A 27,923-nucleotide genomic window follows, 5' to 3' on the forward strand; every position below is an offset into this window, starting at 1 on the left:
CTCCCTAGTGGCCATACGAATGGCCAACAAATATATGTAAAGATGCTCGACATCACCAGCTATTAGGGAAATACACAAAACCACAATGAGATACCATCTCACACCCATTAGAAAGGCTATAATTAACAGGACAAGTATTAACAAATGTTGGAGAGGATGCAGAGAAATAGGAACCCTCATACGCTGCTGGTGGGACTGCAAATTGGTACAGCCACTACGGAAAACCATATGGAGGTTCCTCAAAAAACTAAGAATTAATCTACTGTATGATCCAGTAATCTCTCTACTGGGTATTTATCCCAAAGACTTGAAAACTCGTATCCGAAAAGATATTTGCACATCGATGTTCATAGTAGCATTATTCACTGTGGCCAGGACATGAAAGCAATTGAAATGTCCTACGATAGATGATTGGCTAAAGAAGCAGTCATACATATATACAACAAAATATTACTCAGCCATAAGAAGAGATGAAATACTACCATTTGCATAACATGGATGGACCTTGAAATAATAATTCTAGGTGAAATAAGTCAGACAGAAAAGGTTGAAAATCACATGATATCAATTATATGTGGGATATAAACCTAAAAGCAGCAAATGAACAGAGCAAACACACTCATGGATATGGACAATGGGCTAGCAGTTACCAGAGGGGATGGGGAAGAGAGGATGGGGGAAAAAAATAAAATGATAATAAATATAAAATAAATAAAAATAAATTGAATTAAAAATTAGAAAAAGACAGTTCCAATGGAATATTATACTATAGTGAAAATGAACGAACTATAACTAAACACAATAATATGGATAAATCTTGGTAATGGAAACTTGAATGAAAAAAGCCAGTTTGAGAAACTGTGATATACTTTTTATAAGGTTCAATAATAAGTTAATAAGATAATAATAAGTTAATGAGTTCAATAATAAGTTAATAAGATAATAGCACTCAAAAATAAGATAATATATTGTTTATGCAAAAAATATATGCAATAAAATTACAAATTTTGAAAACAAAATCAAAATGTGATAAACACACAATTTAGGACAATAGTGGGAGCGGCCAGCAGGACAGCAGAGGAGCAAGGAAATAGACACAGAGAGGACGATCTACTTCTTGAACTGGATGTTGTATCCTTGAATGTCATTGTTATTTAAAAAAATAAATCTCACAAATGTATCGCCCCTCAAGAGAAGACATCTAACACGTATATTTCATTACTTCACACTTATTTTGACAGATTTTATCTTGTCAACATCCCTATGCATTAAATAGATCCATTTACAAATGAAGAAACTAGAGAATGAAGAGAAAAGGTAACTTGCCAAGAGTTGTACAATGAATAAATGAGATTTCTCAAGACAAAAAATTAGAGAGCATCTTTGCTTTTCTCTTATTCTCATAACTCACAATCAGTTCATCAGCAATTTCTAATTAACATGCCACCAAAATGTATCCCAAATTTGTCTATTTCTCCCCCCATCTCCACTTCTACTTCCCCTGTGCAAGCTTTAGGTAACCTCACCTGAACAAACTTAGTGGTCTCTAATCAATCTTTCTGCTTCCTCTCTACTCCCTGTTATGGATTGAATCGTGCCACCTAAATATTTATAAGTTGATGTACTAACCTCTAATATCTCAAAATAACTATTTAGGGGTCTCTATAAAGATTGAGTCCGAAGGCTGTCTTCTCAACTGCTTGCAACATTGTTCCTAGCAGATTTCCAGAGGTCATTCTTGGGTGAGTTGTTCTGTTTCATGGGCCAATATGTCATTGAAAGACTTGGGCTGGATAATTACAAAAGAAACTTTCTTGCTAATGTTTTTCATAGACTTGTAAAACTTTTGACTTGAAGTGACCTAACACAGAGATCTTCTGGTATTTTATTTTCATTTTGGTATCATGTGGATTCCCACTCTACATCAATTTGTTTTAAATATTGCTGTGAAAAGATGAGGAGGAGGACTGCAGAGATCATTTGTCCTAGTGCTTGGCCAGTGTTCATTCTTTTCAGTTGTTCTATTCCCCAGGCAAATATATAGACTGAACATCTGGGTCATTCTCATGGGACCTGAGCATTTTGTTGATAGGAACATAGCCTTTCTTCTCTTTGGTTAGTTAAACTTTCCAAGATTTTGCAGTCACTTTTCAAATTTGTCAACTCCCTGGCAAGAAAAAGAATTTCCATCTGGCTTTTCATTTCTGTTTCTTGGCATTTCCCCATAAAAATTTCAGGGATAAAGGTTTTACTTCAATTTTTTTAAATGGCCTTTTGCCCTGAGTACAATTCTCTTAATTTTAGTTTTAGTGTTAAACTTTTATTGGACTACAAAAATAAGGACCTCTGTTTACCTAAGATGGAAATTACAATGGCTTGATGACTATTAGGATACATAAAGGTATTCAAATGCTTTAGCTTTTAAAATGTCAGGAAGTTCTCCAAATCCTTAACCAAGATTTGCTTAAAGAAGGATTTTTTTTTTTAATTAAAGAAGTAAAATGTGTTGGTCATGGCTTAAGCATCACAATTTCGATCATTTCAATGAGACACGTTGCCTAGCGGACATTTAAGATTTTAGTAGAAAAGACTGACATTGATGCAAACAAATCACCATAGTCTCAGAAGATGACAAACCCACATAAGACCCACATAAGTTATTTTTCAGATATGGATTTTAAAAGACCCTTGGGGGAGAATTTCATGACATCTATAATGTTGAGAACTACCTCTCACTCCTAGTTCCCAACCATTTTCATAGTTATTTCAGCTGTTACTAAGGTTGACGTTTCCTCGACTATTGCTAGCATTATTTGGTATTTCTAGGGTTGTACTTTTCCTCCCCCTAAGAACCATTTACTGTGTTCTATTTACTTTATTCACTCTTTGAGTTATTAAGCTAAAAAATAATAGCATTTTAAAAATACCTAAAAGTAAGCCTAAGGAATGCCAGAAAGTAACTCTAGAGCAATTTTAGCTTATCTTTTTGCAATAGATATATTTTTACACATTCTCAGTTTCAAATAAGACAACCATTCTGAGTTTGCTTTATCTCTAGCCTTTCTTTATCCTTCCCCAGATATAAGAAATGAGTGGAATTAGATTTCACTTAGACTTTGAAAAAGCGCCTGGAGGTATACTTCATTGCTATTTGTAACCATGATAAAAGTCTCTACACTCAGTACCAGAGAAGTCTTTCATCTGTGTGTTTTTTTCTAAACTGTATCTAATTCTCTCCTTAGAGATGAAGTATCAGGCAGCACTCTGCCAGGTTGCAAATAATTATTTTTCTGTAGAAGTAAAATGCTTTCTTTGTTTCTCAAGTAAACTCATCCAGCACCTGTAGAGTCGAAGCATTAGATAGGCAAATTCCAAAAGCATGAGTCCAGCATCTCCCTGAGAGGATGAGAATATTTAGCTTAAAATAAAAGAATCCCTGTCTCCTGTATCTTTCCATCTCAACTTTAGAGTGGAAGGTTTGATTATTCATCTGAAATGCAAGCTTTGATGGTGGCTCCTCACCCCCTCCTCCTGTCTTCTTGTTTTTCCTCTTCTTTTTTCCTTCTCCTGGTTTTCTTCTTCTCCTTCTTCTTTTTCTTCACCAAGGACCATGTAAGCTATAGTAATAAAAATAAGCAACATTAATAAAATAAATAATTTGATGTATACAAACCAAAGTAGTCTATTTTTAAAAAATTATTAACAGTTTTACTCAAAACTCATACAATCATCTCCTTTAAAAATTACAAGAGTTCCATGAGGTAGAACCTATCCCTATTTCATAAACCAGAAATCTGAGGCTCAGAAAATTTATATTAGCAAGCCAAATTTCACACAGATAAGCTCTTCAGCTAACACTTAAACCCAGACCTGTCTTATCCAAAACACTGTGAACATTAGTCTTTTATATAGATATTAATACTCATTTTTGAAAAGAAGGAAATAAAACAGGGTTTCCTGGCAAAGTAGGTGGCTTCATACAGGCAGAAAGAATACTCAGTGGGGAGCAAAGAGGCCTGGGTTTCAGTCATGTTTGTGCCACTAAGTATATGGATAAATGCTGATTTCTCTGATCTTCCGCATCCTCATACATAAGTCAAGAACACTGTACTAAATGAGCCCTTAGTCTTTTAGGGTATAAGAGTCTGTGCTTTTTAACTGCTTCAAGGTTACGGAGCTAGATTTTGGGATCATCAAGTGTCTTATTGTTTATTTCAGTATTCTTACTATCAGGTCTCCTTGATGAGCAAGAAACACAGACACAGGTAACCTAGGCAGTTGCAGAAAGCAGGGCTAGTCATATGCCATCCTGTAAAGAAAACAAAGTTGGTCTTTGACTCATTCTGTGTTATTGCCCCTTTCATAATCTCTCTATGGTCTATGATTTCCAGATGGTCTGGTCAATCTAAAATAACCTTATCCTACCTGAAAGCTGCCCAAAGACACTTAGAGGAAGAAAATAACCAAGAAGAAAATGCCCAGGAAGAAAATAACCCCTAGGCTTTTCCTCATTTTTATGCTCTTAAGAAAAAATCAGGTTACCCAGTTTTATAGATACAAATTGGTTCCTTGTTTTCCTTAATTCAAAGGCCTGGTCCATACTACCCACTTTTTTCCAATGCCCTCCCTCCTACAGAAACTCCTCACCTCTATAATATACTTCCTCTGCCTCACTTGGTCATAGTTGATTTTATTATGACCCGAGATAATTCAGTAATATTCTCTCCCTTAGGAATATAAAAACTCCGAAGGAGGCACAGAGATGACTGTCCTCCCAAGGCAGCAAACTAAAGGTGAGGTCTATCAGCTCTTAGGGTAGAAGCCCATGAATGTCTCTTTGGTAGTTTCTTCTTAAAACTGTAAAGTATTTATTTGTTTGTTCTATTTTTGTTTGTTTGTTACATATCTGCTTTTTTGTTTTCTTTTTTTTTATTATTTATACAAATAACCCTGGTATCTTTTAATATATATCCCTTAATGTTTTACATTAGCCCAAGTTGATTTTGGTTATAACTCAAAGAACCTAAGTTGATTGGGGATTATTTGCCACCCTCTGACCCTTATAAAATGTCACCTTGCTCACATTCCCTTGACTAATTCTCGAAGTCTCTTCACACATCTAATCCCACTCCCTGCACTTGTTAGCACTTAATATATATTTTTTATTTATTTATATTTTCTTATTATTGGTTTACCCCAAGAGAATATAAGTTCCATGGAAGCATATGTTTTAGTCTTTTATTTCTAACACTCCGTCTCCAGGACCTAGAATAGTTCCTGACACATATATGTCACTTAGCAAATATTTATTGGGTATGGAGACATTTATGAGACTAAATTGTTGGGGCATGTTTTATTTTGCTTACTCAGGAATTTGAGTTCCTTAATAAGTTCTCTCCTCTCCTCCCTTCCCTTCCACCTCCCCCTTCCTCTCCTTCATTATTTTTCTGTCTCTGTCTCTGTCTCTCACTTTTCCACAAGACCACTTTTGCTTGTTATTTTGACTTTAGGCTAGCTGACAAATTTGTAGGATGATACAAGATAAAATTTTCCTTGGCAGACATATGCCTAGGGCTCACCATCTTATCTTTCTAATAGTATAAAATAGAAAAATCAAAATTTAGATGTAGGCATGGAAAAAATCAGGCTACCTTCAGTGTTGTTGGCCTCTGATGTCTGACTCTAATCTAGGAAAAATGATGTTTTACATGTGGGCTGGTATTGTTATGGAGTAACATTGGGGGTGAAGGAATGTGTCTCAAAGAAATTTGCATTTGTATGGACTTGACTTCAGTGCATTTATTCTCCAGATGCCTGGAGTGGAGAAAAGAAATGGAATGTAGGTCAGTATAGAGACAACTTGAGCCTTTGGTCTTGGCTTCACTCAATATCTTTTTGTCTGTAGATACTAGAAATCGATTAGTCAAGAGAAAAAGCAAACGTCAAGAAACTACAGCAAACAGAAATAACATGATGAAGTCCACATTCCTTATTCCACATGTAATCCATCAGGTTTCCTCACATTCTTTTTTAAAAGTATGCTAGAACATTCTATCCAAAGAAATAAAATAAGTTTATATTGGTGTAAATCAAATATGCATAAATTTTAGATAGCCAAAATCTTTTTCTTTTGTTTTTGGATGATCCTCTATAATGCTTTTTTCCCCTTTCTTACAAGAACCATAATAATATCAGTAAATTGTGGCATTGAAGCCAGTTTTAATAAGATATGTATTTCTTTCCTGGAAGCTAAACTATAACTGAAGAGGAGGAAAATGTAACACCTGTAAAATCTTTCTTAAAAACCCTTGTATTTCAGAGATTACTCTGGCTTATTTTTTGTATGTTTTTGACTAGAGAGTAAAGAAAATTTTGTAACTTAGTCTTAAATGATTAGGTTGGAGAAATAAAAGAAATATGTTCAAACATTACCAAAAGCCCACAGATTTTTTAATAAGTTCTGATGTGAGGGACATTTCTTATCATTAGTTTATTCCTTTTAAACTGAAATCTTTATCTCTTGGCACCACCTCCCCATTCTCCACCCCAGCTCTCTCCTTATTTCTCATGGAGCTGATCCTTGTAGAAACTTCTTGGAAAAAAAAAAAATATATATATATATATATATATAATTCAAAAAAGGTGAGAATTTCTATCAAAAGCATATGAAATCATCTACCTAATTTGTAAAACATGATGTAGCTCTAATTGTTCTCAAGTATTATGAAGGTTGCAGATTTTTAATTAAGATGAACATTATTGACAAGTTTTAATATCAAGCACCATTTCATTAAAAACACCTACCACAGCCAAGAAATTTGACTCTCTATCATCACTTAGCCTAAAGTTTTAAAGAAAAAGAAGAGCTTGTCTTTCATAATGAAATCCTGAGATGCTCAATATAATCTGTGTTGTATAATGCTCGCTAGCTCCCATGAACTCTTATTTTATGTCCTAGATAACTTTCACTTGGCTAAATACTGATTACCCTAATACAATATCTAGTGAGGTGTTCATCAGCAATCATTCTAATGATGCCCCTTTTAGACCCAGCCTGACCACTCGCTATTCTTAATATGTCATATTTTCTCATGCCCATACCCAAATGCATTAGGGGGGATTTAAATGCCGCTTTTTTAGTCAAGTCATGATTGTCTACTTTAATGAGATCAAATTGCCCCCTTTCTCATTAATTTCTTCTTCCCCTGCTTCCTCTCCCCTTATTTCTTTTTTTTCCTTCCTTTTCTTCATCTAACCCTGATGACATTTACCACTGCCGCATGCCATATATTCCTTGGCATTTTATGTTAAGCTTGTTTATGCACTTTTTATCCACCCACTCAAAACAGGAGTTCTACAGAAGAGGTGTTTGTCTCCATGTATTCAAATAATGACAGGATAACAACTGTCGGAAAGTGTGCTAGGCTTGGAGGATTCGGGCTTCCCACCTGCAGTTGAAGCCTGCTAAATATGCCTGAACATCTGTTGTGCTAGACCAGTTGGGAAAAGAAGAGTTTCCTTTTTCTATGCCTAGAGAATAAGCTCAGGATAAGAAAAGAATGAGTAAAATGAATTAATGGTAAAGACTATACATTTTGCAATGACGTTTAAAAGTTCTACAGGAATAGATGCAATGCCTGCAGATAGGGATCCTGTCAACACTGGAGCTGACAGTTTGTCCACAGCACACCCCACCCATCCCAGAGGGCCTCTAAAATGCATCGTTATGATAGATTCCATCTGGTGAAAATGGAAAGAAAATGATGCAGGTTTTTTGTTACAGTCCCCACAATGACATAGTAGCCAATTGGCAGAATGTAAATTCAAGGTTTCTCTATTTTCCTATCCCTTCTCATAGGCTATGGAAAGTTCAAAATTCTAAAGAACAACAAGGCTATATTTCAGAGGTGACAGAGTGAAATTCTATGCCATTCTCTGCACTTTAAGCTTAAATAACTCCTTAACGATAGGCTATAATATAGCTTAAAAAAAAAAAAAAAAGCCAACTTACACTCTGTGTCTGCTGCAGCTGTGCTCTGCCAAGAAGCACAACAGAAAAGACAGTGGTTGAGATCAGGAATCAAAATCTAATTTTAAAAAAAAAAAGAGAGAGAGAGAGCAAACTTGTCTAGAGCGTCATTTCAACAATCTGAATCAGCATCATCCTGAACTCTATCTCAAGCCCACTAACTCAGAATCTCTAAAACTTAAGAATATGACATTTTGACAAGCTCCCTGGATGATTCTAAAATTTAGGATTCACTTAGGTAAGGGAATTAAAAGTATATTGAAAGATTCTAGAAGAAATCATCATTTTAAAATGTGCTTTCAAAAAAGTCTTTTTAAAGAATAAAAGAAAAAAAAACACATTTATTTGTAAAGATATATGCACCCTAATGTTTATAGCAGCATTATTCACAATGGCCAAGACATGGAAACAATGGAAATGTCCCTCGATAGACGATTGGATAAAGAAGATGTGGTACATATATACAATGGAATATTACTCAGCCATAAGAGAAGATGAAATACTACTATTTGCGACAACATGGATGGATCTTGGGATTATCATGCTAAATGACATATCTCAGAAGGAGTTGAGAACCATATGATTTCACTTATATGTGAGATATAAAACTGCAAGTAACAAATGAGCATGACAAACAAGCAGAGACTCATGGACACTGACAATAGTTTAGTGGTTATAGAGCGGAATGGAGGAGGTAGATTAAAATAAATAAAATAAAATAAAATAAAATAAAATAAAATAAAATAAAATAAAATAAAATAAAATAAAATGAAATAAAATAAAATAAAATAAAATAAAATAAAATAAAATAAAATGAAATAAAATAAAATAAAATAATAAAATAGAATAGAATAGAATAAAATAAAATAAAATATCTTGTATTATTTATAAAATACATTATATTTGAAATCTGAATTTAAATCATCATTCTTCTAAGAATTACAAGAGTAAGGTGTATATGTAAAGTTACTTTGGGGTATTTTCCCTAATAGTAATAGAATAAATATGTTAAAAGCAATGCAATTAGTTGGCTATTAAAGGACTTTAAAAAGCCAAAGAATTCACATATTCTTTCTTAAAGTTTATGAATTTGAGATAAAATCTTAGAAATGTGTGTAAAGAGTGAGTTGTCAACATAAAGCTGACAAGTTGGAGGTATTTTTGAGCACTTAAAAATGAATTTAATAGTGAAAATATTTATTGTCTTTTGGCTGAAAATATTTGGAATTAAGTTGTTTGGCTTGGGAGAAATTTATGAAATGTATAGTGGAATATATGGCCAACTCTTTTTAGATTTCTAGTATTTCAAATAAAGTCTGCAATTCTCTACCCAAGGGAGAAAAATGTTTAGTGGCAAGTACTCCTGGCCAAGTCACTTTAGGTTCCAATTGCTTTGCTTTACAAGAATTCTTTTCTATAAAATGTGTATGCTTGTTCCATTTTCCTCTTCACTTTTTTCTTTAACAATTCTCTTTAGTCAAATTCCAAGCAGATGGAAGAATAACTTTGACTACAATGGAAAATACATAAAGAAGAAAATAAGAATCATGTCATTTTGGATGTAGTTTTTTTTTTTTTTTTTTTTTTTATAAACAAAATGCTTGAACTCACTTCAAAATTTCAGCTAAATGTAAAGATACTTTTTTGTAGTTTGAGGAAGCAAGGAAAAAGATATTTTGAAAACTCAATGTGTATCAGTCCTTTTGTTAAAGTGTTGAGTTTGATTTCAGTGTGCTAAGACCATTTCAAAGGGTTTCAGACAGTCCTTTGATACTGTCTCATGTGGCCCAGCTAATCATGTTTCCCAGGTAGAATTGCAAACTGTAAGTTTCCATAAAATTTTAACTTGATCTTTATCTTTCTTTGCTGGTTCAGTGAGACAAACCCATCTTTAGCAAAAACAACCACAGACACACACACACACACACACACACATACACACACAGAGTGTGAAATGTTAAGGATTCTACAAATAAGATCTGCAGAATCAACAGACAGACATAGTTAAAATGATGTTGTAGGTATCATTCCATGGGATCTTCATAGTATAAAAGTCAAATGTGTGGAAACACAACAATTCAAATTGGATTTAGCAAAATGTTTTGATTGTGTAATATTTTAATAACAAAATGTAATAATTGTTTCAGGGAGGATTTGTTCCAAACTCTTCTAAAACTCTAGTGCCCATTTTGTACTTATGCTTACAATTATTTCATAATATCCTTAAACACAAATTAGAGGACAGTGATTTTGAGTGGTTGTTGTTATTGTTGTTGTTGTTGTTGTTTAATAAAAGATCAGTCTTTGGGAGACTGAGCAACAGGTGAATGAACAGGGAAGTGGTTTGACATGAGTTCTTATGAACTCTGAGGCAGAGTCTGCTATATCACTTGTGTCTTTTATAATATTTAGCAAGTTATGTCTGGTTATTTGTAAATGATCGTTAATGAGTTAATATTGATCTAGAACTGAAATATTGTGACATTTCTCTGCTTAAAGATGTGCTCCGGTGTCATATAATTAAAAATTTTCCCCAATATTGCTTTCTATTAAAATCTTTCACATTGTTTTTCTTTACCAAATAATAACTTATGTTAAGGCCAATGGTTATTACCATTAAATGCTAAATTAATTACAAGAAAAGTAAGTTACTAAGATGGTTACCATTTCAAAATCTTTATCCTCCATGAACTTTCTGAAACATTGAACACTGACAAGTAATTGGTACTAAAATTTAACTAAATTAAAATTCTTTGTTTCTTGACCCTGAATCACATGGATTCTGTTTCCTGTTTTTTCTTTCTTTCTTTCTTTTGTTCATCTAAATAGTACTCTATTTGTATATGCACCAGGGCGGGGTGGGGAGGACTAAATTACACTATATACAAAATTGTGAAAAATAGTTTAATTCTAACAGGTTAATATTTGTGATTTTTTTTTTTTTACTACTAGCAAGTGTCTTAGAAAAAAAACTTGGATAAAGAAAAGGCATCGATTGAAGCTTTCTTAATACATTTGCAATCACTTTATTTCTGCTTCCCTAATTTAGCAGATAGAGGGTGAAGAAAGGTTAATTGTATTACCATCAGTGCAGCTTATTTATTCAGATTCAAAAAATGAAATTCCTAGTGGTTCCTGGAATCTCTATTACTATACATTGGCAACAAACATAGAATAACAAACATATTTTACTTGATTTTATTCAAGAATTACACACAAGAAAAGTAGGTTTGTGTTATACTTCTTCAAGACTTTAGCTATTGTGACCATACAATAGCACCGAACAATTTTTTCTTCATAGTTTCTTAGATAATTTCTTTCTTAATATCTGAATTAGGAATGACATCTTTTGAATTAAAAAAAAAAGTATTTTATCCAAAATTATGAATATGGAAACTATGGCTGTGGTTTCTATCCAGGAACATGAATGACTATTCCAGAAAGAAAAATGAAAAGAACATTGTTATACAATATCCTAGCTATTTTTCAAAGAATATCTCCTTAAGAAAAAGACAGTTTCTCAGTTAGAAGTAGTGGATAACATGTGCACATTGCAAGGCTGAATTATAGAAATAAATTGTTGGTTAAAAAAAAAACAAAGAGAGATAACCAATAATATTTATTTAAATTTAAATGCATTCATATAAAAAGTACAATATAACAGGAATTAATACAAGAAAGGTGAATAGTGAAAAAATGCAAAATAGTAATAAAACACTGTAGAGGTCTTTATGGACAATTAACACAAGCATATGCACTTGAAGTCTTGCTAAATAAACAAACAGAATCCCAGTTTCCTGATATTGTTAAGTTGCACAGAATTCTTTTTAATTCTAATTAGACTTTTTTTCTTCTAGCTTTCTGACTCTCTTAGCCCTTTTGATAGTATTAATATTAAAAGCTAAACTTTCATGATTGCAGTTGTTCTACATGTTTTACATATTGAATTATGCCCAATTTTCAGAACAACCAATAAGGTAGGTGAGACTGTTGCCTCAAATTTACTAATGAAGACGATTAGGTGAATCACCCAAAGTCATGGCTAGTTAGGCATGTGACTGTAGAGCCCTCCCAAACCATTGTGCTCCCTCCAGATCCCGCCGCAATCCTGCAGGTAGCTGATGTCAGTGTTAAGCATTTAATTTACATATCATCTTTAGCTGTCCTTTAAAAAGTAAAACAATTTTACCTTCCAATGGGAACAGCAATGTTTTTATTTAAAACTATTTTGTTAATATATTTTAAATTTTGAGGAAAATATAAAAAGTCCCTATTCAAGGATGATTTTTATCCTAAAAGTCTTAAGAAGTAGGATTTAACAAAATAAAAAAAAAGGACAACTTATTTATATGGAAGTAATTAATTGGAATATCCAATTCCAGAGAGCAGGTACAATCAGCAGGACTGAAAATTTCTATGAAAATAAATGATAAATATGATAATTAACAATGTTAAATAATGTTTTATAACCAATTCTCACAATAGAGAAAAGATTGAAAAATTAGATGCTTAAAATTCAAGGGAATGGGTAGCTTAATATTATCTTGTTAAAGAGTTAATGATTGGTTGACTAAAAGGGCTATGAGAGCTATTGACCAAATTTAATCCCTCTTCTTCATCACATAGGCATCTATTAAGCATCGATGATATACTAGCACAATATTGGTCAATCAAAAAAGAATTAAAAAGCAGGAAAAAAAAAATGCCTTACATCAAGGAACCAGAAGGCAGGTATAAAAACAACCACAAATTGTTTTAGTTGGAATTATTTGAACATACATTGGTTAGAGTAGTTTCAAATAGGAGCATATACTTATTTCTACAGGTGGGGAACAGGAAATACTGAAAGCCTTTATGGAGGAAGAAGTGTTTTATTTGAATTTGTGTTCTATGGACGGATGGGTTGTAAGAGGATTTCTGGTAGAGGAAACATTAGAAGCAAGGCCTGTAGTGAAAGTATAAAACTAAACTCAGAAAAACTGCAAAATTCTAGTAAAGCTACAGCCTTACCTATGAATGCAGGATGGGGCTCCTTTGAGAGAACCCTGGTCCTGAGGTAAGCAAAAAGCAAATTGCGAAGAAAATTCCTATGCCAAAAAATATCAAGTTTAATCTGTTAATTGAGCAATTATATATCCCCAGGTAAAAGACATCTTTTGTCTTTTTTATCTGCTGCAACTTCAAACCCTTTTCCTTCATGTAGGGAACTGCCCTTGATTGTATCTTAGTGGGACCTAGTAGCCCCTAAGTATCTCTTCTCTCCCTACACTCATAAAGCCCAGGGTGGAGCTCGTGGTAGACCTAGCCAAATAGATGTCCGTTTCTGGTTTAGAATTTATCTTCGGCAGCCCCAAGAAAGGTTCTCCAGTGAAAGCTGTCAGAGGGCCCCTCTGGTTCTAGTGATGTGCTGTAGTAATGGCTGGCCAGATTATTTCTATTTTCTAAGGATCTCCTTGTTTTATGCTTGTTTTTCAAGTCCAGTCTTCCAGCTTCCTCTCATTTATGTAATCCCATATATCATCTTCGAAGAAATCATTTTTTGGTTAAAACATCCAGAAGGGTTATTTGGTGTTTGTAGTCTAGGATCCTGGTTGGCAAATATATAGATACTAGAAATCCATTACTAACATTGGATTATTGGAAATGTGGGGAAATGTAAGATTGATTATCTACATAGCTTAGGTACATAGCAATTAAAACTTTGAAAGTATGTCTGGAACAGAGTGACCCACAAAAATCAAATGTATCATTTGTAGTTACCTGAAATGACATACCTCTTGAGGGTTATGTTTTGAGAGACCATATAGCTATTATCAAAGAAAAATGTGAAGTACATGAAACAGGATTAAAGGGCAGAGTGGTTACCACTAAAGGACCACTAAACATCTGGAAATGAGAGTATAGCAAGCTCAACTCCCTAAATTCTTAGCCCAAATTTAGGGCTTGGAATATAGGGGCTTTATGAAATTATTTTTTTTTTAAAGGTAAAGGTCTTTTTTCTTTCCATTGCATGATGAAAAAGCTAAAATGAGAAACAAAAATCTGAATTGGAATTTATCTTGTCAAATAGTCTTTTTATAAAAAGTTCGAGAATTTATCTGAAAACAGAGCCCCCCAAGAACTGGAATACAATAAAGTCCAGACTAGTGGGAGTACCTATGATCTGCAACCCCACTGAACCCCATTTGCTTGCTAAAAGCCCCACTTTCCCTAACCTGTAAAGCTATTCTTACTTTTTTAAAGATGCTGTTACTCCTTCAACTCAAATATTAACTTTAAAAGGAACTTCATTTTTTTCATACCGATTTCTCTTAATCTTCAATGATTCTTAACCTATAATAAGAGGTAGCAATAGGGTATCAATTAGAAAGTAAAATCTAGGAATTAAAATATAGTCAAACTACAGGAATTTCCTAACTTGCATAAGCTAAATATTTGGAAAGAGATTCTGAGGGTACTTAATCTAGGAGAGAGACCGATAATATTAGGTTAGGCTGAATTTAGTTTTTTTGAGTGTCTTTCTAGAGATTCAGGATTTATTAAATTAGTTTAAGCAACTGGGAATCTGTCTGATGGTTTGCTGGAATACATCACAAAATGGAGCTCAGCAAAAGCATACATTAAATAAAATTGATCCTTTCATATATTATAAAGGCACAAATAAAAAAAAATCACAAAACTGGATTCTACAGATCTATCATGTATATCTATACATTCACCTTCGCCAAGCATTGATGCGTATATTAAGGATGGAAGTACCAGCATCTTTAAGAAACTAGTAATGATCATGGGTTGCTGGTGAAAAGTCTAGCAATGAAAATTGATTCCCTCATTTCAGGGAGTGAGGACAAATCTAGAGTGAAAGAAATTTAGCATCATTTAGTTATCAATGAGTAAAATAGGCACTTTTCACAGTAATAGGTATAAGGATCAGCATAAAGTCAGAATAATCTGATCCAAACAGAACTTAATGGCCAATTGGAAGTTAGATTTCTGATAATGAAAAAGATGTAAAGTCCTCCATGAAGCTATTTGATTTATAAAGTTAAAATCCCTCCAGAACTGTTTTATGAGGGCCTTGGATGAACCATTATGACATATAATGCAGAATGTATTCACTGAATTTTTAAACTTCAGTCAAACCATGGACCTAGAGCTAACAGAATGCAAGAAAGGTTATCTTGTCTTAAATAAGTATCTTGCAATGGTATCACAAATGTGTGATATATATTTTTTAACTTAGTCTTCCCCTAAAAGAACCAGAAGTCATTACAGAGTAACTGTGCCCTAAGGAAGAAAATGTGGTTTTGAAATCAAACTAATTCCTGGAGACAGGGCACTTCTACAGTCACTAGTGAGGGCATTTTGGTGTTAAGATGGCAATGGAAAATTTACTTTTATCTAGCTCATGTCCTGCTCATATGTGTTTCTCAAGTTCTTGTATGTATAGTTGGAATAGATGATCTCAGAAAGTGATAGATTTCTCACACTGGCTCTGTAACCCGTGAAGGAAGGACTTTTCTGATTGGAAAGGCCAAGCGGAAAATTGCAGTGTTTTCTACCCCTACAAAAAAATGAAATTAACAGTAATACCACTTCAATAAAATAATCAGAAATATTAGCACCACCTTCAGTGATGAAATATGCAGGTTTAATGAGTCTCCTATTTCCATTTAAATCTAGTGTTTGGTGATGGAAGAATAGTTTTAGAGAATAAAAATGGATTTTCCAAACTTTAATTAGATGGCAGCTCCTATTGCAACTGCTGTTTCTTATGTGGTCCAAATCATTATAGCTCTTAGTCCCTTTTATGAAGCAATTGACCTGAATAATGTCTTTTTCCTCTATTTCAGCAAACGAAATTGCTAGGAGCAGTCTGCTTTCTTTCACCAGACAGGAACAGCAATAGAAATTTGCTATACTGTTTCTGGATTGTATTAACTCCCTGGCTTTGTGTCACATTTTAGTCAGAGAGATTACCAGTTCACGAAACACGTGATACTATCTAGAGGGTAAATCTTATTGGATATACTGCTTAGGCACTTGGATGCCAGAGCATTCAAGACAAATATAATGGAAGATCATAGGACTGCCGAGTCATTGATGTATTATAAGGGTTTCGGGTCTAGGAAAAGTCGGGCTATCTCTTCAAAGTGAGGATTGTGGGTCCCAGGCCTAGCTGGTCCCAGGTCTGGCTGTGATCCAGGCTCACGGCTAGGAATAGGACCCTGGGTTTAGAACGTTACATTAATATAGTAGGGCTACACTATCCTGCGCCTAAAATATGTAAACATAATTTATAATATTGTATCATGCATGTGTAGCTGAATGCCACTATTGTACTCTGATATGTGTGGAGCCCATGTGGTCCGCTAGGAGGCAGAAGAAGAGCAGAAGCAGAAGCGCATGCTCCCTGCAATAAAGTTAGTGCCTGCTGTTTCATTCTCGTGTTGGCCCCTTGAGCAGTCTTCCGACTAGGCATCCACCACCCAAATCCTTCCTTTCTCGATCAGCTTGGCATTGACAAGAACAAATTGCTGAATCATGTATCCATTAGCACTAAGAACAAGGAGAGTTTCTTCACATTTTGGAGGCCACATATTACTGCATATGAGTCTGGAGCTGAGAAGTTGTAAGATTTGTTTGTCTCATGGCAAAAAGAGGCTCTCCAGGTAGTTGAGGTCACAGTGACCTCACGACTTCTCACTCATCACATTAAATAATATTTAAATAGTGTGAGGTAGATTGGGTCACTATATGCTGTGTGTAGTAAGTCTTAATAAGAAAATAAAATCCTAGCTTTCCAAAGCAAGGGCATGTTATATCGACCAAATGCTTATTATCCTTTTGAGAAACTAGACACAAGGGGAGGCTGAACCACAATTTGATATTTGCTGCCCAAAAACTCAATATAGTCCAATCTATCTAGCCTAATCTGTGTGTAAAGCAGACGTGCTATCCACTACACTATGGAGCCACCCCCAGGTCTGCCTTTTAAACAGCATACTACGTCGCCCCTACTCACTGGGTGCTAAAATTTTTTCAAAATGATTTTACAATTCTAGTTGAGATTTTGAAAAATATTAGTGAAATATTTATATATATATGTATATAGAAAATACTATATATAGCTTTATGTAGTATATAAATGTGGTATAATAAAAAATTAAAATTTTTTTTACTATTTTAGAACAATATTTATATTGCATAATAATGTATGCAGTGACTAATCAAAATTTGTGATATACATGCATTAGGTGTAATCTAAGGGAATCACGCTTCAGGTAAGGTAAGGAGTAGGACTAAGCAAGTGTGCTAAATCCCTATCTAATGAGAAAATAATAAATATTTAAAATTTATAAGTCAAAAAGAAGACAAGCAAGAATATTAAAGTAAATACTAAAAGAAATCTATAATAGAATTGAAAATAATAACCTCTTGGGAGTGGGACTTACACTGAAATGTATGAGGTGGCGATTGCTACTTCATGATCAGTTTTCAAATGAGTTATTACTATATTTTAAATGTATTATTATGACAATTTTTAAACAAGGTATATTAATATGTGTGTCAATATATATTTTAGAGGATTTCTTTTATATTTCTAAATTATTTGACAGGGTTTAGTCAAAACAAGGCTGAAATCAATATATTAAAAGACAATTTTTCTCTTAAAATTCTGGTCAATTGTACAAAACAAAATTCCTGGAAGCAACTAAGCAGTCCAATCACAGCTAACTAAAATAGATGTGTCAGACACATATTCCAACAAATTTGAAATCCTACTAGGGTTCTGTCATTTATATTCTCACGCTTTGCCTTCTCTTTTAAAATGTCAATGATCTTCATTCGGCAATGTAACAAGATAAACTCCTCAGACTAAGACAATTTATCAAAATAGCTTCTCTATTAATAGAAAGGAGAAGCAAGATAAGCAAAGAGGAAACAGTTAAAAAGAGGAATAGGGTTTAAAATAACAACACAACAAGTTAACCCCACCTCAGTTTTCCAGAAAGAGTTTTCTCAGGTAAGCCCAGGTGCCCACTATCACATTCTCAGCCAAAAGGAATTTCTGCACCTCATTTTTCTGATATTAAAATGAAAGAGTTTGAAGAGATGATTTATAAGTCCTCCTTGAGCTTTAGCTTTTTTTACTATGAAAATTTTTTACGCTTTTCTAACGTGTTCACTTTCATTATTTTATTTGACTTTTAAAACACTTCCTAGCAGTCAGGGCAGGTGCATTATGGGTAAACGTAGGCTCATAATGCTTAAATAGCCTGTGTAAGCTCAAACAACTAGTAAGTTGTCTAAAGAAAACTCTAATTCATATTTTTTTTACCATATATCTAAGGTTCTCCGCTATGTTTCTATTTATATAGTTATGCTGATCAAAAACTCATGAATATTATAGTGATATTTATGCTTTATGTATTTTATTTGTTCATTTATTCATTGAGTAAATATTTATTTACTTTTTTATTTGACTATTTACTATATCAAAAACTCCATGGACTTCTAAAATATCAATCTGTTATTAGAGAGACAATGCCAAAGCCACATCATTACACCCTACACCTCCTTTCTCCATCTTAGCAGAGTCAGATAAGATTTGGCAGTCTTTCATTTTTTCTTACAAAGCATAACAGACATTCTCACCGCCATCTTAATTTAATTTATGGAACTTCCATTAAAGCAGTTCTAATGAAGAGTTTAAATCTCCATTCTTCAGAAATCAGTAATCATAGGAAGTTAGATTAGATTGTTAAAAAAAAAAATTCAAAATATAGATAAAGATTATACTAACAGTGGAAAAATATCCTGTGATTTTAGTCTGGAAACAACGTTACCAAAGCTGGCAAGCATTGTAGATGGTCGTTTTTATTTATATCCTGTCTCCTAAGTTCCTTAAAATGTGATTGTTATCATATGCTCACAAAATGAGAAGGAAGAGTAAGAATGACTTCCAGATTTCTGGTTTAGGAGACTGAATAAAATGATAGTATGATTCAAAAATATAAAATGACAAAAGCAGTTACAACTAAAGGGAGACAGTAAATTCTATTTTAGATATATGCCTCTGAGACATGCAAAGAAAATTTCTAGAAAGCAGGGATATATATACATTGGGGGGAAAGTCTTCTTCCATAAGCTGATTGGTGAGAGATACTCAGGAGTTATCATAATAGAAGGAATAGTTAAAATCACGAAATAGCACAGGAAATATGTATACAGCAAAAAGAGCCCAGAACAGAGGGAAGAATCTCAAAAACCTTTAAATGTTTGAAACACTTTAAAAAAACACTTCAGAGAAAACGGAGAGCTTCAAGATATAGACAGAGAGAAAAGGGGAGGAAAAATAAGAAAGAATGATGTCAGAGACACTAAGAGAAACATTTAATTAAAGAAGAGGGTCAGCATGCTCAAGAGTCACAAGTCAAGTCAGTTAAAAATTAATAGACTTCAACATATTAGTAAATATAAAGATCATTGCTGATTTTGTCAGAGCAATTTTAGGGAAGCAGAGGGATAAGTAGCCATATTTTGATGGGTAGATCATGGATGGAATGGTGAACAGGAAATGAAGAATAAAGGCAGCCAGTATACTATGCTAATGTCCCTACAATGAACATGTAAGAGCATTTGTATAATAATATTAAGAAATAAGCTAAATAAGTTTTCCTAAAAAAGAAAATTAAGAAAAAAGAGAGTTGCCGAAGGGAGGAGATTTGTGCAGATTAGAGGATCATCTGTTGTTTATATCCTGAGGATTTAGAAAAAGAAGAAAGAGAAAAGAAAAGGATGCAGTAGAGAGACATCATTGTGAGAAAGCAGATAACGTTTGATTTTTTTTTTCTTGAAATATAATATAAGTATATCTGTAAAGCTATGGAGAGATCACGTCTCAATGAGATCTGTCTATAAATATTCTTAAACTTGAATTCATTTCCCAGTCGAGAGTGTGTGGCTAATACTAAATAAAAGTTTACAATCCCATAATTATTTACGGCAAACTAGGGCCATTACTATTTTGCAAATGACAAACTGAGCTCTAATTGACATGCTAATGTTTAGGAGGGAAGAGGCAGATGACTCAGAAACAGTCCTTTGAACCCAATGCTCTCTCCTCTTTCCTGTGCTCTATCTTTGATAATTTTTATGTGACTAGTGTTGAATGAGTCATATAAATTAAGCTTCCTGATCCCAGAATAAGACAGATTTTGAAAAAAACAAAATAATTACAATGAATAGAATGTCAGAAAATAAGGTTTCTTTTATTAGCATCTTTCATCAAAAGGCATAACAATTTCTTTCCTCAAATAAAAGAACTAGAAGACATTATCTTAAGCTTATGTGTTAAAAAAAAATAGCAATGAGACAGAATGTCATGTAGTGAATTAAATGCAAAATATTTATTATAGTGAGAAAAAATTATTTTAAAAAGTATTTGGAATAAAACTCTCAGTAGGAAATAAAGATACAAAAAATATTTCTATAAAACTGAGTCTAACACTATCTTTAGTGCCAACATCAGATATAGCTTTCCAGATTTCATTTTAATATTTTTCTCTTTTTCTCTTAATCGAACAAAATATATCTAAATAGAATTCCAGAATCTGTTTTATATGAGAAAAATATATGTATATAGTTCTATATAAACAGAAGTCATTGGCCTTTATTTCTTTGTATTCATTTTTAAAAAGATCTTCTAGAAAAAAATTTTTTAAAAACTTTTGTTACATTTGAAACCAAAACTGCCTTAAGTTACCTGCTGATAGATTAAGTCTAGATATCAGTACATTACAAAATCTTTGAAACTGTGAATTCAGAGTGAAAAATTGCCCTTTTCTTGTAGGTTCTTGAGATTTAAGTCAGAACTTCTTGTGCTGTGCTGCCTAGGTACTGAAATGCGGTGGTTGTTGTAGGGGTTAAAGTTGGAACTACTGATGCATATATATTAGGGAGGATTCATAAAACACAGCAGTAGAGCCTGGATCAATCCATTCCTGTGAATGAGCAGTGACCAATAGAGAGGGGAGAAGAAGATCCAAGAAAACTGAGGTAAGCGAGCTTCTGCAGCCCTGTCAAAAGTGGAAAAAATACATCCAAAGTTGTTCATGGTGACTGGTCAAAGTAGGTTTTATTTTTTTCTCATAGGAGACTTGACAGTATGAAATGAAAACAAATTGCTTTAGTCAAAGTTTTTTTTTTCTTTTTCTTTAACTTACTGTTAGCAAACTTCAGACCCAGACACAAGACTCTACGGTATATTCCTGGACAGCAAGGTAAACTATTTTTCACTTTTTAAAAAGCTAAGAATTCGAAGCTCTGATTCCTCTGAAGTAGGGTTACTGCTTCAATAATTAAAACAAAAACAAATTCTTCCGAAAAAAAAAAGGAATATTTTAATGTGTCTCCTTTGGAAGATGACCAGTGCAGCAGTCTGCAGTTGTAGGAAATTTGACAGCTTGCGGAAGCAGTTCTGCACTTGTCATTGCCCCCAATTTAGTGGCAAATAGAGAGATCAGCATTTCATAAATGATATTGATTTTATCTTTTTCCTAAGGGATCAGTAAAATTTATTCAGTCTCCATTTATAAAGCAGTTGAACTAAATGTGCATTGGTTGAATGTTACTGTTACACACACACACACACACACACACACAAACACACATATATAGGTATATGTGTATAAACAAGTTCTTTGTTTTGTTTTGTTTCTTATCAACCATAGTAAGGCCATAGTTGAATACATTATTTACCTCATTGCTACATATATATGTATATGTATATGTGTATGTATACATACACATAAAAATATGGTTTTTTCCATTAAAATAGTTTATTGTACTCATAGTCTTAATATTCGATGAGAAGGGTTTATGTTTTTTAGATGTATCATTTATCAGTAAGTGCTAATCTATTCTTTATTAGCAGCCATACTGAAAATATGGAGCTCTACCTGCCTTCTAAACATGTTCCTCGTTTTGTTTTGTTTTGTTTCTTATCGACCATAGTAAAGCCATAGCTGAATACATTATTAACCTAATTGCTACATATGTATAAAGTTCATAATGTAAATTTCTTGGCTGAACAACTTGACTTTGTACTTATAATATTAAAAGTGTCTCTCCGCACCCCAAAGTAATACTTACCTAAGAAGTTGAGCAAAAGAGTAAGAGATTAATAACACATTTTTCTTCAGATCTTAAAGCCTTCCTCACAACAAACTGCTAAAATGTTCTTTGATCACTCTTTCTTTGGTTCAAGGGACAAACAGCCTGGGAAATCTCATCCAGATGTTCTGCTCATTTAAGAGTAAAAGTAAAAGCATATGCCTACTTCCTAGGAACAACTCGGATTTTTGAATTATTTAAAGGTTACTTTTTTGTATTCTTGTATTTAACTTCAGGTTTCATTTAATTTTCTTGTATTAAATAGCTTGATATGGAAAAGCATTCAGAGCTCCTAAAATTTGCTTCCCAGTTTTCAGTTTTCATTGTATTTAGGTTAAAACCAGAAAGCTTCAAATTGTTGAGTAAGTTTAAGTTTCAGTGTTTGCAAATGCTTTGCATATTGTGCCTACTAAATAAATGGATATTAATTGATAGCTATATATAAAATATTGATATGCATTTACCTTTCCCTCAAAGAAGCAATATTTACTGATCACTTGAGTGCATACAATTCTCTAAATATCAAGATCTTCAACATCTAACAGTTGTATCCCTTATTCTAGATACTATAATGGCAACCACAATCTGTTTCATCATTTGGGCAGTATTCATAACAGATTCTGTATGGACTCGAACTGTGAGACAGGTCTATGAGGTACATGATCCAGAGGACTGGACTGTGGAAGACTTAGATTGCCCTAGGGAATGTTTCTGTCCCCCCAGTTTTCCTACTGCTTTATACTGTGAAAATCGAGGTCTCAAAGAAATCCCTGCTATTCCTTCAAGGATCTGGTATCTTTATCTTGAAAACAACCTGATAGAAACCATTCCTGAGAAGCCATTTGAGAATGCTACCCAACTGAGATGGATCAATCTAAACAAGAACAAAATAACCAATTATGGAATTGAAAAAGGAGCCCTGAGCCAACTAAAGAAGCTACTTTTCTTATTTTTGGAAGATAATGAGCTAGAGGAGGTACCTTCTCCCTTGCCAAGAAGTTTAGAACAATTACAATTAGCTAGAAACAAGGTATCCAGAATTCCTCAAGGGACCTTCAGCAATCTGGAGAACCTGACTCTTCTTGACCTACAACACAATAAACTATTAGACAATGCCTTTCAAAGAGACACTTTTAAGGGACTTAAGAATCTCATGCAGTTAAATATGGCCAAGAACGCCCTGAGGAATATGCCACCAAGATTACCAGCCAATACAATGCAACTGTTTTTAGACAACAATTCAATTGAAGGAATACCAGAAAATTATTTTAATGTAATTCCTAAAGTGGCCTTCCTGAGACTAAACCACAATAAATTATCAGATGCAGGTCTCCCTTCAAGTGGTTTTGACGTATCATCAATTTTAGACCTTCAGCTCTCTCACAATCAACTCACGAAGGTCCCCCGAATCAATGCTCATCTGCAACATCTTCACCTTGATCATAACAAAATTAAAAGTAAGTAACTGTCAGGGTGTGTCTTTGACCAAAACATTTATGGTCATTACATTCATTCTATATCTTCTGTTTACCCCCCCCCCCCAACTAATATGCCCTTAGATTTTTCAAAGTGTATTTTCAATTTTCAGTATTACGTTTTATCTATTTACAGATAATCTTGATGAATCGAGAGGTCCCAATCATCAAATTGCAGATTGAAAAGTGGACTTTAGTGATCCACAGAGAGCTTCTTGGAGAAACTGAATATTTTTATCTTCTTTAACTCTGAGGAGTTTCCAACATTTCTGCCTCACTGGGTAGATTTGAGGTGTTCCGGGTACAAACAACCTCATTAATAGTAACAAAAGGAATATCATTTAGGAGATATCAAGAAGACACGTTTGTCCTCAAAACTACAGTACAACTAATTTCTAAAATCATTCTAATTAGAGGTTCGGCTTTAAGTCAGTGGGTTTCTTAAATTTTAGTGTGCACAGACTGGTGATTCTACCTCACAGTGTCTAATTGAGTCAGTCTAGGTGAGACCAGAGACTTTTCATGATGACGCTGAGACTGCTGTTCTGGGGACCATGTATTGGGAACTAACACTGTAGTTTAAGTTTTTGCTCAACTTAAATGGAAACAAATGCCCTGGGAATTTGAAAACTCCTTAGAACTAATGGCAATCAGCAAGGTAGAATACCTTCACCTTCTTTGAAAATAGCTTCCAATAAGGGAGAGTAAGATGAGTGCAAAGTGCCTTGAAGGCAAAGGTGCCATCAAGGGAAGATGTAGTTATAGAAAGAGGATGGAGACATTAAAGGCAAACTTAGCACTTTCACAATTTTTCCTGAGACCAGGCTGACCCTGGTAGGGAAGTGGACAACATCTTGGTGCAGCCACGGGGATGTTGGTATCAGCTTGTCACCTATCCATCCATCCTCAATTCCAGCACAAGCCCTTTAGGAAGGCAATCTTAAGGAGACATCTCCTGGGCAGCCTCAGAAAATACATTCCTAAGGTGAGAATATATCAGATGGTTTGTAGGACAAAAATAGCACAGATAATTGTCAGAAGGTTGTACTACCAATTATTATTCACTAAATTTTTTTACATATATAATCACATAAACGTCCCATTTATGAAAATACACAATTTTCTACTGCATACTTCTCAGTTATTCAAGATTTGTTTGATTTTCTAACAGCATCCTTGAGCATAAAATCCAGGAAGTAATAAGCAGGTTGCTGACGCAGCAGTTATTTTTCCTTGGTGATGAGACATTGTTTGTTTGTTTGTTTTATCCTGCAGTCAAAAGGAAAAGATGCAACAGAAAAGAAAATGTTAATAGCTGAATATGTTTCACTAAACCAAATAGTACAACAGCCAATATTGACCTAAGTATATACAATATTTTCCTGATGAAAATTCTGTGCTGATATAGTTATATTCCTTATTTGACAAGAATGACCACATAAATATTTGATGTGGGAAGTTAATTTAAAGTGATTCCATATAGATTTCTGTTTTTGAATTAGGAATTCCCCTAAGAATTTGATAATGAGGGTGTTTATGAGTGAAGTTGCAAATTTCAACACAAAGTGGGCACATTTGCTGGGTACTTACATTATTATATAAAGTTATAAAAAGAAAAATAGGACTCTACTTTTTTTACTCATGTTTTGGAGTTTTTCCAAAGTGTTCCCTCATATACTTCTATTTTTAGTTGTTTTCAGATTTTAGGATGCATCAAAATCACCTGGAGGTCTGCAGTGCAGCGAACCATCTTGTTCTGAGGTAGACAGTTGATGCTGCTGGTCCAAGGACCACAGTTTGAGAACCACAAATTATCTTCCAAAGAGCCTTGTATGCTATTATTAGTAATTTCCAAAGAAAGAGAAACTGAGGCTCAACTAGGGGAGAATATTTACCAAGAACAAAGAATGAATATAATAGCCAGGGCCTGAGCACAGAGCTTCTCATTTTAAGTAATTTTTTCCAACTCATACAGGATAATTGCAGAACACTTTTCTTCAATTCTGAGACTAAAATCTTAAGAAATATTTCTATCAATACAGGTAAGAATAATTTTAGTACCAACAACATCAACAAAGATAAATCTATCTGCTTCTTAATGTGGATATCAAGCTCGATTATTTGTATGTTCCAAGAAAATAAATTTAAAATAAGTATTTCTCTGGCTAGAATTATTGGCTCACCATTATATCACACTGTGTTATAACTGTTAAAGTACTTGTTCTTCTGGCCACAAAATCTACTCTAGTTGTTAATAAAGTGGTTTCCAAGAAACGAACCTTTTATAGGAAGAGTTCTCAGAATTTACAAGGCAGTAAACCTTTCTTATGCAAAATTGTGGCAACACATTTATTTCTTCTGAACACCTTAAGGAACTTTAAATTTGGCAAAATGATATGTATTCAAATAATTTACTTCTAGGTAGCCTCTCAGAAACGCCATAATTAATTTATAAATATATAAATTTAGAACACTTTTTTACATTCCTTTTGTTGCACATTCATTGATTAAGGGGGCATTAAAGTAACACGACTAAGGAGATAGCACATAGAAGGGATATAATCTCTCGAGGGTCCCTTGCCTCCTAGAGAGATCGTGCAGTAGAAAAAGAACAGGCTAGACTCCAAGATATTGCTGAAATATTTTGTGTGCTTTACTCTCCTTTTTTAAACCACTATTCCCACAGTACCCAGCTGGGGAGAGTAATAATATTACCTGATGAAGTCTGTATAATGATAAGGTGGTAATGTATGTGGGGGGGGGGGGGAACACCTTTATTTACACAACTGTTAACAAATATGAGTCATTATTTTTAGCTAGTGCAACTCACAAAATGGTATAAGATCATAGCAACACAACATCACTGAAAGTATAAAATCCATCAATACAGTATAAATCTGTATATGGCAACAAGATGCAAAGAAGGGCATCGCCCAAGTTGCATGGGTCTCATCTTCTAAGGAAGAAATAGTTTCAAAATGAGATTTAAAAACAATATTCAAATTCACGGTTGAGATCAGCTATTATGCACATGTCTCTGAATTTTGCTAGTTTAATAGGCCGTCTCTCCTTAATGCTCCTAAATCTCAATATAATTATTGATGTCAAGGGCTCTGATCCAAGGCAGGTGAACTATTTCTCACATCCTAACCATCTGAAGGGGCTGATGGGATATTTCCTGGCTTGAATTCTTTGTAATTCGATTCTTGGCAAATGTTTCATTTCCAATTAAATACACTTAAGTATGAAGATCAAGGTTATTTTCAATAAGCATTACGTATGTACATTTATGTTAATTGTACTTAAACAAAACTTATCACACACTATCAATTTGAAATTTGGTATTTTTAAGATAATTTTCAAGTACTTTCTCTAATAGACTGATTTTCCACCTATACATCCATCTGTTCATTCACCTCTTCTTTCAGAACCTGTGCTGCTGAACCATTTTCTCCACCTTTAATGCCCTAAATCTTACAAGGCTCATTCCATAGTAATCTAAGCATGCCTTATCTCATCGTTTCCATCACAACTTTTAAAAATGTTTCCTTTCTCGTGCTCGCTACTAAGTTTAGCGGAATATGGAGTGTGAAGACTATACATGGTGCCCATTTTTTCTGAATTATTTTTATAAAATGAATATGAACAATGCCTAGCTTAACACAAAAATGGTTTGCATCTCTACCACTTCCATAGATCATAAGACTGGCCCTCCATAAGACTGTTGTAATAGATTTTTGGTCTTTCCTCCTCTAGTCTCTTGTGTTCCAATTCATTTATTCATGCTATCTTTGTGTCCCTAGATGTGAACGTCTCTGTAATATGTCCTACCCCTACCGCATGGCCTGCAGACCAGGATTCCTTCCGTTATGGACCTCATCTGAGCTACCTCCGTCTGGATGGAAATGAAATCAAATTACCAATCCCAATGGATCTAATGACCTGCTTCAGGCTCCTTCAGACTGTCATTATTTAAAGACATCTCTACCAATCTAAAATTAGTTTAATAAGCTAATATTTCTGATATAAAATTTGGATAACATTCATAGGTTTAAGACAAAAGTCACATTTCCAATTGCTCTCGGCCACCATTTTCATCTGTGCAGCTAATTTTTTCTACTCAAAGATACTTTCACTAATAATATGTAGAACAACCTACTTTTTCAGTAAATAAAACAGACACAGAGTGAAGATAGTTTATCAACTCAAAGATAGTTCTTTTTTGTCTCTTTCACAGATTA

At 33.8% G+C, this 27,923-nt stretch overlaps 1 protein-coding gene across 4 annotated transcripts; it reads left to right on the forward strand.

The window, feature by feature from the left end:
- Positions 1 to 1,051: 1,051 nt before the first annotated feature.
- Positions 1,052 to 27,923, forward strand: KERA (keratocan). 4 transcript variants are annotated; one of them, XM_016160509.2, is made up of 4 exons: positions 1,052 to 1,742; positions 21,265 to 21,315; positions 22,771 to 23,664; positions 27,486 to 27,923. In XM_016160509.2, exons 3-4 carry the CDS (start codon positions 22,779 to 22,781, stop codon positions 27,656 to 27,658), a joined length of 1,059 nt encoding a protein of 352 aa, XP_016015995.2. In that variant the 5' UTR covers positions 1,052 to 1,742; positions 21,265 to 21,315; positions 22,771 to 22,778; the 3' UTR covers positions 27,659 to 27,923. The 4 variants fall into 4 exon arrangements, with proteins under 4 accessions (XP_016015995.2, XP_016015997.2, XP_016015994.2 ...); XM_016160511.2 differs by lacking the exon at positions 1,052 to 1,742 and adding an exon at positions 20,784 to 21,091; XM_016160508.2 differs by lacking the exon at positions 1,052 to 1,742 and having other exon boundaries at positions 20,784 to 21,315.

This window comes from Rousettus aegyptiacus, unplaced genomic scaffold (assembly GCF_014176215.1).
Source record: "Rousettus aegyptiacus isolate mRouAeg1 unplaced genomic scaffold, mRouAeg1.p scaffold_m13_p_2, whole genome shotgun sequence".
NCBI lineage: Eukaryota > Metazoa > Chordata > Mammalia > Chiroptera > Pteropodidae > Rousettus > Rousettus aegyptiacus.